Below are 10,927 nucleotides of genomic sequence, written 5' to 3' on the forward strand. Positions count from 1 at the left end.
CTCAAGGGTACAGCAGCAGTGTCCCCCCCCACCTGGGACTGAACCCACGACCCTCCGGTCAAGAGTCCAGAGCCCTAACCACTACTTCACACTGCTGCCCAAATGAATGCACTTACCCGTCACGTGTGATTTCCGACTCCTTCACCAGTTTTCTGATACAAAGCCCATCTCTTCAATATTACAGTTTATTTGATTATCCGTCACAGCCTGCTTTTTTCAGTGTGTCTGTATTGTGCAGTTACACAGCGCTTCCTCCAGTTTCACCTGATGGAAATGCAGCAACAACAAAGTCAACGAGACCAGCTACTGGAATGTGAAACAGTTAATCATTGAACAGTGTTAGATACTGTGAGGTATATTTGTTTAAATCTGTTGTTGCTTTTGTGCATTTTCATTTGCAAGTGAACTGTGACATTAGGGCCTTATCAAGCACTATATTCTGCAACTTTCAATACTGACTTTGGATACGGTTTTAAATCTGGAAACAGTTTTTTTTTTTGCTAATTGCATTTCCTTTTATGTTGTACGCAGTTCTGTGCATGGGTAACATTTTGATTTCATTTTGCTGTGTATTTTTGACATTGAATTCCCTGAAAAACAGACAAGGGTTGCAATGGGCCAAAATGAAATACAGTAATGAGATATGCGTCACACGCGATTAACCGTCACTGAAGTCAAAATGTTATAGGGTGGGATATGTGAGTGCTGACTGTATAGGGTTTCTTGATGGTATTGATCTGGAAATAAATAAACATCCAGTGATTCTCAAAAAGAAAGAAGTCTTTAAATAACTAACAAGATTTGTGAAAACGACCCAGATAGTGAAAAAGTACCTTAACAGAACAAAAGAGTGAATTCATGAGATCATGAAAGACTATCCAAACTGGAACAGATTAAAACCATTAAATCCTTCTGGGAAAATATACTTTCTAAAACCAGTCCAGAACTAAACCAAAGCAAATTAAAAGACTTAGATTAAATGTAGATTTTTACATTTCCATCAATTTTGAAACCCATGCTGTTTGTGTCCTACTGAAACCACAGACAACACTGAGAACAGGAGGTGGTCAGTACGCTATGCAGGTGTGTAAAAATACACATATAGATCATTCTGGTAAAACTAACAGTACAGGAAATATGCATTTAGTGCAGTCACAGAGCTGAGAGCATCAAACACAAATAGAGTTTAACCCGAGCGCTGGACTTTGTGCTGAAACTGAGAGAGAGAGGAGAGGAGAATGGCTCTGAGCACTGAGCAAGCTCTGGCACTGCTACTGATCTTAAACAGCGCTCACCTCACAGCAGGTAAGTGATTCTCTCAGAGCAGTGCTTCACAACCTTTACTAAAGTAGGGGGCACATTGCTGTTTAGGGATTTCCCTACAGAGCACTAACAGCTTTGGACAAACACAAACACTGTTATATTACAAACTATACAGGGAGCAGCATTTTACATTAACATGTTGTTTGTAAGACGATTATGTATCTAACAGTACATCTAACAGTGTAAAATATGTGAAATGTCTGGGAAGACTCCACAATATTTTAAACTGCAACAAACTCTTCTCTTAGGTGAAATGGATTTGTAATTGCAAAAGGCAGCATTTAATTACATTTTAGCATTGAAAGAGCAACTGAGTCAGGTACAGTAATGAAGGCACTAGCCAAACGCCTGTCTACTTGACTTAGTCTCTTGTAAGTTTTAACTTCTACTATAATTCACAGCTTTCAAACTAACCAATCAAATGCAGAAAGCAGAGATATTTATAACAGTATGTAGAATGTATTCTTTGTCATGTCATGTTCCTTATGGGTACAAATCATTTTGGAGCAGATGTTTCAGAAATAGATACTTATGGTTTGAAATATGAGAGCAATGTGATACTGGCAGCAAAAGGCAAAATCTGTCTGTTTATTCATGTTGTTCTTTCTCCATGAAGACATTTCTAAGATGTTTTGTCCAGAGCCTTCAGTTATTATGCAGGGTCCATCTAGACCAGTGGTTTTCAACCTTTTCATCTCAAGTACCAGTGTTTCCAACACCAGGTGTACCAGTAACTGTGTGCAATCTTAAACTGTGTGCAATCTTACAGCCAGGTGTGTTGAGTCTGTACTCACTTGTTTGTTGCCTCATTCTGCTGAATGGTTCATCTATGCAGCTGATGACTGCAATGAACTCAGCATGTTTATATTTGATATATTTTGCAGGTGTTGTGTATGGAATTGGTGATCGCGCCTTTAATTGTGTACAGTTGTAATGGGAAACAGCAGCTCCCATGCTCAGTGTTAGTGAAGTCCTGATCTGACAGCATGTAACACAGACAGCGCTTATGATTACATGTTACTGTTTATTGTTCAGTAAAAACAAGTTTAAATCGCAGCGTGTTTGTTCTGCTATTTACGATATTAAATACACCACAGCAAGCGCGTTGTCATATGTTTTAGATATTTTCATTAGTACAATCTGAGCGCTAAATTTAGTGAATGGCGTTTGTTCTTCTGCCATCGAGTAATCTGCAGTACATTTCCATTTGAATTCCCTTCATTTTTTTCTCAGCAGTACACTTCGTGATTACAGTCCCAAGTATTTCTGTGCGTTCTGCTTTCACATTTCTTAAAATGGTCAGTTTGAGAAATAAACTTTGTTTTCCCTGCAGCAGCTGACCCTGCTTTAGTACAAAACTCCCGCGGCATTACTGTTTATCATTATGGTGACGTCACCGTGCCTGCTTCGTTGCTAAAGAGATATTATCAGCTCATCATCCAACTGGGGAATCTGCTGCGCAGTTAAATCATGCTTAAACTCCTGACGCTAAACAATGTAACCAAATCTATTATATCTGGGATAGCTGCGGCTGCTAATCAAGATGCAACAGAAGATAAAACATCTGTTCGTGTATCTATAAAACTTTATTCAGGCACTCTACGATTTAACTGGCGAAAGATAACGTTGGTTCACAAAGAATACATTTTTCAGCTTGGAACGGTAACCTTTTCAAATTAGTCTGGGGCGATCACTTTCCATTTTTCGCGTGACATTTGTCTTTCGTGCAATATTTGGACACACAGAGATACTCTTCCAAACTCTCCAGTCTCTGGATCTCAGGAAATCGTTTCATCGACTCGACAGTCCCCGACATGCACTGAAGCAACTCGGGGAAGATGCCAAGTTTGAGGGATTTTATGAAGAAACTGTACAGCTCCGAGGCCATGGAGAGGAACGCAAACGAGAAAGACTCCGCCGTGGCTGGGATGATTATGAACAAGGGCTCAGCTGCTTTAATGATGACACCGACCCAAACACTTTGGAGAGACCCCCGCGCCTGCGTGTTGAAGTCCTGGATGGAATCATTTGTCAGCTATCAGAGAGGTTTGCTGACATGAAAAAGCTCCACTTCAGGATTGTAGATCTTGGACTCTCTAAGCAGCGGCTCTCAAACCATGGGGCGTGGCAACGTGCCAAGGGAGGAGCGAGCTGTGTGTCCTTTATTTATTTAGAGACGTTGGATGATTTGAAGAAAATTACAAATTATTATATATTTTAAATGTATTATATTCAAAAATAACTAAAATGAAATAACGCAAAAAACGTTTGTTTAACGTGCTAATGTTCCTTAGCAACTGTGACACGGCAGCGTGATTGACAGTTTAGCGAGGATGAAAGATGGACGAATGGGATTGTTATGAAAGTAATCGAGATAAGGAAACGCTGTTGTTGTTATTGTTCAGTTACCAGCAATAATATTGTGATACTGACACACAGTTAAACTGCATTTCATGTTGTTTCTAATTCTTTATTAATATTTGGGTTTACATACACACAGGGAAAGGCACAGGGGCTGCAGTCATTGCTTCTATTTAGTATATTCCTCTCTGTGGAAACAATTGGTGTAATAAATGTAAACATTTCGGGTATTCTGGGGGGATCAAACATACACGTGTGTAAAGTGCTTTATTTCAAATGTGCAACACTTGGGTTTCCGTCATAATTTAAGGTCTGATAATGCCGCGGCGTTATTGAAGTAAGCTTGTTGGTTGACAGTGAATCAGACTGATGTTTTTTTTTTTTTTATCATAGTCGTTCCCTTGGATTTTTTATAATAGGCACAGTAGTGTCTGATTTATTATTTATTATTATTACACGGTGTTGGTGTTATCGTCTGGTTTAACGATTGCATATTCACTTATTAGCGCTTTGCTTTGTTGCTGTATCGTATAGTAAACAAACACAAGTGTTTATGTAAATGGCAGCATTTGTATTGAATAGCATCGTTTCAAATGTAAAAACAGGAGTGAAACAGTCGGACCCGCTGCTAATATTTTATGCCTCCCCAATTTCTGGGTCCCCCAGCCGCTCCCGCTGCCCTGTCACAATGCTGCTGACTGAGTCTGAACCACATGTTTTTATTGGGTTGCTTGTGTTGTATTTGTCCTTTATTGTTTTCCAGGACCCCCTTGTAAATGAGGCCTCGGTCTCAATGGGTAAATCTCCTGGTTAAATAAACAAACAAACACAAAATAATTGGGAACCAGGAAGCAGCAGAAACTTTTCATCGATAGCGTTGTCTTTGAAAGATCTGCAACGTCAAAAATACGAGGAAACAACCGAAATATCATCAACAGAAGAATGTAGGTGTTTATTCCATTGAGTTTATTGTCTCTTCTCTCTCTTATAGCAGGTTGCTCTGCACCAGACTGTGTTGCTGTCTCTGGCTCAGCTGAGGAGAGAGCAGTGCTGCCCTGTTCTTACACCCCCACCCCTAGGCAGGATGTAGAAGTCAGATGGCATGCATATCCAGATCAGGGAGGACCTGTTGTATTAATCAACTCAAAGACCCCCTCAGCAAACATCCCTGCGCAGTGGAGCGGCCGAGTGAAGCTGTCTGATGAAGTCTCCTCTGGAAACGCCTCTCTGCTAATCTCTGAGCTCAGACTGGAGGACACTCGGTATTACACGTGTACAGTGGGGATCAATGGGATATGTGTCACTCACAGGAATGTTAAACTGACAGTTCAAGGTAAATATAATAAACATGTTCTGGTTGGTGAGTACTTGTGTTAAAATTAAGAATATGTGCTGAACTGCTGAAACCACTCAAGGTCCTGTGTGTGACTACATGAACACCCTGCCTTGTTTTCAGCACACACACACACAATGGGGTTTGTTTAAGGGTCATTTTCCTGCTGGTCAGTTACGTTACAGCTCTCTTGTTTTGTTTTTTTCTTGCTGAACAAAATGTTCTTCTGCTCCACTGGCATTTGGACCTCTGCTAGGCAGATTTCAGCTCCAGTCCTTACTGACAACTTACTGACTGCTTGGGTTTAGATTTTTGATTTCTTTTGATTGGTTGTTTTGTGTAATGTATTCCCTGTGGATGAACACACAGGGGTTTCTGGTAGAATCATAACATGCAGTATAATTTCAAATAACATCCACACATTCATAACAAAAGCAAACTAGAATACAGAACCTGAGAAGGGCTGCCAACACCAAACCCTTGTGTTTACCATTGAAGCTGTGTGTTCAAAGTCCCTTCATTATCCCATATTGTAAAGCTCACAGATCTTCTCAGTCAATCAGTTTCTAAGCACAGCGAGTTCAGTCATTATCCCAAATGTAAATTAAGCTAATGGGACTTTTAAAAGCTAAACCTCTAAAGCGACTGGGGCTGTAGAATCCTGAAACTCACTTTTAAACAGCGACATATATTTCAAACAGCTTAAAACACATTGAAATACACACAATGTCTATAACAGCATTAGTACCCCTTGCAGCGGACATTACCTGTAGATAACTGACTTTGGGGTCCGATTTACAGAATGTTTTAGTTGGCGTTGGTACCATTTCTGTCTTAATATCAGTGCTGATACCCTTCAGCAAATGATGTAACCCACACAGCTCAGTATGTGTGCTTGAATTAGTGAAGCAGTAATAATGTGGTGTAGTTTTCAAGACGCTTCTGATTGTTTTAGTGTCCTGTCCGGCGAGGTTTGTCCTGTTCCGGTTTCACCCACTCCCTGTTTTAATATACAGGTACAGTTTGTCTTTGGCGGTAGTCAATTGCCCAGAAGGTACTGGCTGCTGTGTCAGATATTAAGGCATAATTTGTATGTAAATTGAATTGTGCTTCCAGGACCTCCAAAGAGAGATTCAACTACTTCAAGAACAACAACGACCACAACCCCGACATCTAGACCATCAGCAACCCCGACAACTAGACCATCAGCTACCCCGACAACTAGACCATCAGCAACCCCGACAACTAGACCATCAGCAGCACATCCTTCCCAACACAGTGCTGCCGCTATCCTCTCTGCAGAAGCTCCAAAGAGAGATTTAACTACTTCAGGAACTACAATGACAACTCCCGCTATCCTCTCTGCAGTAGCCGTCTCTGTTGTCATCGGCATCATAGGTGCTGCAGTCTTTGTCATTTTAAAGTACAAAAGGAGAGCAGGTAACAGATTAAGCTTTTCATTTGTTTTACCACAACCTACAATGGGAGCTGTTTAAACCCTGCCCTGGATCTCTCAGCTCCGGTCTAACTGGACTCTATTGAGACAACACCTCCTCCACCCTGCTTGTAAAGGCACAGTCTCACCTGTAGGGGGCAGTTTAAAGCAGTTCAAACCCTGCCCTTGGTTTCTTGGCCCTTGTCTAACTGGACTCTATTTCCACAACACCTCCCCCTGCTTGTAAAGATTATTGACTCTTGTTTTGTTTTCCTTTCCATTTTCAGCGAATGCTAATGGGAATAACCAGAATGCTGGAGATCACAATGCGGTAGGTACATGACACGCTTTCATGGACAGTCTTCCTGTTTACTGTAGGGAGTAGGACTTGCTATAGAATGCAATGGCTTTGAGATGTTTGCCATGTAAATAGCACAGAAAAACATGAGAACATTTGGGAATGTTAAACCACATGGACCCTTCTAGAATGTACTGTGGTATAGCAGGGTCTGTGCACAGCACAGTGTAGTAAAACACTGTGAAAGCATGGGACAGTAAAATACAAGCAAGCATAGTAAATGACAGGAATAACATGGTGAAGCATCCTGAAACATGGCTAAGCTCTGGAAATGCATGTGGAAAGCACAGGAAGCTGTGATTGTACCAGGGGGCACTCTCTTAACTTGCTGGAATACAGTCCTAAAGATGGGAAGCTTGAGAGGAGGGGTTACAATGTTTCTGAACAGTTTTCTGGTGCAGAGATAATGTTTTCTGTTTCTGATGTATGTATTGAAACTGTACTGAGGAATCCTGTTTGTGCAGGTTGTGTCTTTGAATGTAATACAAATATGAGAAAATAATGGGATATACAAACCAACATATTGTTTATTGTGGTATTTAATGAATGGCAGATATTAAAGAAAAGCTTTTTATTAGCTTGGAATTACTGTTTGGTGAAATAAAAACAAAGCCTTTTAATTGAACACGCCCATTTCATAATATTAGTTAACAAACTTTAAAAAATGAAGCTGTTCAACTGTTAACTGGAAATGTGAGGCAGAGCTCCTCCTGGTGGACAATAATTGTACTATAATATTAATATCAGCAATACAGGTGACATCATACTTTTAAATGCAAAATAATGGATTGGCCATGGAAACCAGTCCCCCTTGTGGCCGGTCTATAGTAGTGCGCATCTCTCATTTCAAGCTGTGTTGAACTGGCTGTATGATGCTGTCTTATTAATGTGCTCTCTTATTAATGAGCATGATGGGACCTTATCAATTTGTCTTCCACACAGATCTCAGACTTGCTTACCTACGCTGTAATCGATCACACGAGACAGCTGGGAGGAGCCCCAGTCCGGTCAGGGGTCAGTGCTGTGGACAATACGGAGTACGCCACTGTCCGGATCCACTGATAGGACACGTCTCACCCAGCCACCAGGGATACAAGAGAGCTTCAACAACAAGATGAACCAAGGACTTGACTGACATTGATTTACTGCAGCGCTTCAATGAATCATACCAACTCTGATGAGAACAATAAACACAGCGAGCCACTAACAAGCAAACACCTGACATTCTTAATTCGATCTGAACCATTTCATGGCCACTGCTAATAGAACGCTGTGGCCATGTTTGCAAAGCATTTCCTCCTGTTTTTGGAAAGTATATAATTCCATGTTAAAAGGGTTTTAAATCTTACCTGTTCATTCGCTATGCAGGTCACACGTGTAGTTTTGAAAGAAGCACATGTTATATAACAAGCATGCTTTTTCCTTTTTTTAAATGTTATCATACTGGTACCATACAGTCGTGTGCAAATGTATTAGAACACCAAGATGTGTAATTGATATCCTTCATATACGTACCTGCATGAAAACCTCTGGGGGTGAGAATTTCAATTTTCAATCAGTAATCGATGATACAGAAACAATAGACACTCATGTGTGAAAATGTTAGACCGCTTTGTGCTTCAATTAGGCATCTTAAACAACTTCTAAAAAGTGTCCTGCATTTTATCATTTGCAGCTGTGTGTTCCTTTTCTCTTACTATGTAATTAATTGCATGTGTTGCCTATTAAAGGCATCAATTAAATTAGAAAATCACTGTCCGTTTTGACATTTTCCAGTGGTTTGATTTCCTATGCACAACCAATCCACACAGCAGAAGCAATGGGGTGTTGTAATGCAGGTGCGCACTGCTGTACTAGTTTGCATGCCTTACTTTGATAACACACACACCAGTCCCAAGCTGAGCTCCTGCAGGTGGTGTGATCCCAGCCTCAAAGAAGAGAAGCCAGTCCTCCTCATTGCAGTGTTCATCCACATTGTTAACGAGAGCCTTTACAGCAGGAGATCGCTCACCAGCACAGAGATGCGTCATGAAAGAGGCCCCAGGGGCTCTGCTTCATGACTGCAAGCCCTTGAATGCATGCGCGTGTAGCAGGGAGGGAGTAGGGGGGGGTTAGGTAAGCAGTTGAATTCAGGTCCCGAGCCTCCCTTCCTTTTGCACCTGCTCTGAGACAGGCTGCTGTGTGTAAAACTTGACCGCTCTGCTGGATTGGGGAGTAAAGCAATACTTCCACATTCAAACTCATTTGATTAGATTGTATAGGCCTGTGTTCATCTATTTCACTTTGAACAAACACTTGTGCTTGCTAAGGTTTGCTAGCTGTCTTCTCTCATCCTTGTGGCAGCTGTGATGTACCTTTAATGCTTATCTCCTCAGACCATGTGGAATATTAATAAACATCGCCATCGCTGCTTTGAACTGGGGTTACGTTGCTGTTCTTCTTTAAAGAAAAAGTACAGGGTTTTTATTTAAGCCAAAGGGGGCTGAATGGCTGAGCAAGCTGCGGGAATGTCTTGTTTAAAAACAAGCACTACGTTAAGCCAGGTTTTCCAGGACGTTTAAGTGTGTTTTTGCTCAGTTATATTTCAGTGGTAACTTAAATGTAGCCTTTCCCATTTCTAGTACTGTTTCAAAGACTTTAGAACTATAACACTATGAGTATTGCTTCACTGTGCTGTATCCTTGTATTATTCACCAGATTGAGGCTGTAGATAGCAGGTGCACACATTTATTAAAAGACGATTCTCTGCTCAGGGCTCCTAAGATATGTATTGATATTTAAGGGCTATGCACACCGGAAGTGAACGACGCGAACGATCGAATTCGAGTCGAATAAAGTCTGCAGCGCGCGAGCCAAGCGAACGACTCGAATACAGCGCGAGCTCATAAAAAAGACGAGACTGCAGCGCCATGAAAAGAAAATACTGTCTCCTTTTGTGGAGACGAAATCAAATAAATAAAACAATGAAGGAGAGTATGGGGACACAACACACTACAAAAAGGAAATGTAACAGCGACTGTTTATATGAGATCTGGATTAACATGTAAAGCATTCAAAAAGAATACATCTGCATATATTTATTTGGAAATACTGAAGACATTAGTTTAATATAATATACTTTTATTGATTTTCAGTTTTAATAAAATCTCAGTTATTGTGTGAATGTGATTATTATTATTATTGGTCAATATTATTAAAAAGAAGCGTAATTTTACAGTAATACGAAACCAGTGTGTGGCGCTCCCCGTCACTTTGACTGAAATTGAGGTGAAATAAAGAGAGATAGACATGCCATGAATTTTCAAATGTTCTGCTATTTCTTCTCATATGGCGTCCTTCTTTTTATTGTCTTTATAACCACTGACACTGGCATCATAAAGAGCATTATATTTTTCCTCTTTAATAATTACATTCTCATTGATGTCATGTTTTTATTTCTGTGGTAATCTCTGCGTGAGCGAGACAGTGACAGTCTGACAGCCGCTCCCTTTGATCTGATTTCTGATTGGTGCATTGCGACGCCAATAGCTCGTGTCGCGAATAGAAATAAAACACATTGATTTCTAAATTCGCTCGCTTCGTTCGCGCCGCTCGCTACGGCTGCGGTGTGCATCGCTCCATTTAAATCAATAGCTTTCATTATATAGACCTTTAGTGATATTTAAGGGATGCTCAGATATTTTATTTCCATGCACCCCTGCCACACATCTATGGAGGATAATTTGTGCCAAAATTAATAAATAAATAAATAAATAAATAAATAAATAAATAAATAAATAAATAAATAAATAAATTTCGAAATAAATAATTAAATAAATAAATAAATAACAAAATAAATACGTAAATAAGTAAAAAATGAAATATATTTAATAATTTATTTATTTATTTCGTTATTTATTTACGTATTTATTTCGTTTTGTATTTATTCATGTACTTATATATTTATTTATTCATTTCGTTTTTTATTTCTGTATTTATTTCGTCTTTTCATTTTGGCACAATCTTTTCGAGCTCCCGTCAATCATGCTCGATGGGCGGGTCAGTAAGTGACTCGGTGCTCTCCTAACTCTGCCTGGTGTAGTAGTGCGGAGAGGCGTGCAGTCAGGGCTGCAGTTTC

General features: G+C 40.1%; 1 protein-coding gene across 1 annotated transcript; it reads left to right on the forward strand.

Moving 5' to 3' along the window:
• Positions 1–1,210: 1,210 nt before the first annotated feature.
• Positions 1,211–9,227, forward strand: LOC117433426 (mucin-2-like). The gene is made up of 5 exons (XM_059006786.1): positions 1,211–1,305; positions 4,676–5,017; positions 6,134–6,457; positions 6,740–6,783; positions 7,753–9,227. The coding sequence occupies exons 1-5, from the start codon at positions 1,239–1,241 to the stop codon at positions 7,870–7,872; spliced, it is 897 nt and encodes a 298-aa protein (XP_058862769.1). The 5' UTR covers positions 1,211–1,238; the 3' UTR covers positions 7,873–9,227.
• Positions 9,228–10,927: the final 1,700 nt, after the last annotated feature.

The sequence above is a fragment of the Acipenser ruthenus genome, chromosome 33, assembly GCF_902713425.1.
Source record: "Acipenser ruthenus chromosome 33, fAciRut3.2 maternal haplotype, whole genome shotgun sequence".
NCBI lineage: Eukaryota > Metazoa > Chordata > Actinopteri > Acipenseriformes > Acipenseridae > Acipenser > Acipenser ruthenus.

Excerpts from the sequence above, each read along its gene's own strand:
- LOC117433426 (XM_059006786.1), top strand. The coding sequence starts at position 1,239 with ATGGCTCTGAGCACTGAGCAAGCTCTGGCACTGCTACTGATCTTAAAC. Across the intron at positions 5,018-6,133 it reads TGTTAAACTGACAGTTCAAG|GACCTCCAAAGAGAGATTCA; the intron begins GTAAATATAATA and ends TTGTGCTTCCAG. Across the intron at positions 6,784-7,752 it reads ATGCTGGAGATCACAATGCG|ATCTCAGACTTGCTTACCTA; the intron begins GTAGGTACATGA and ends TCTTCCACACAG.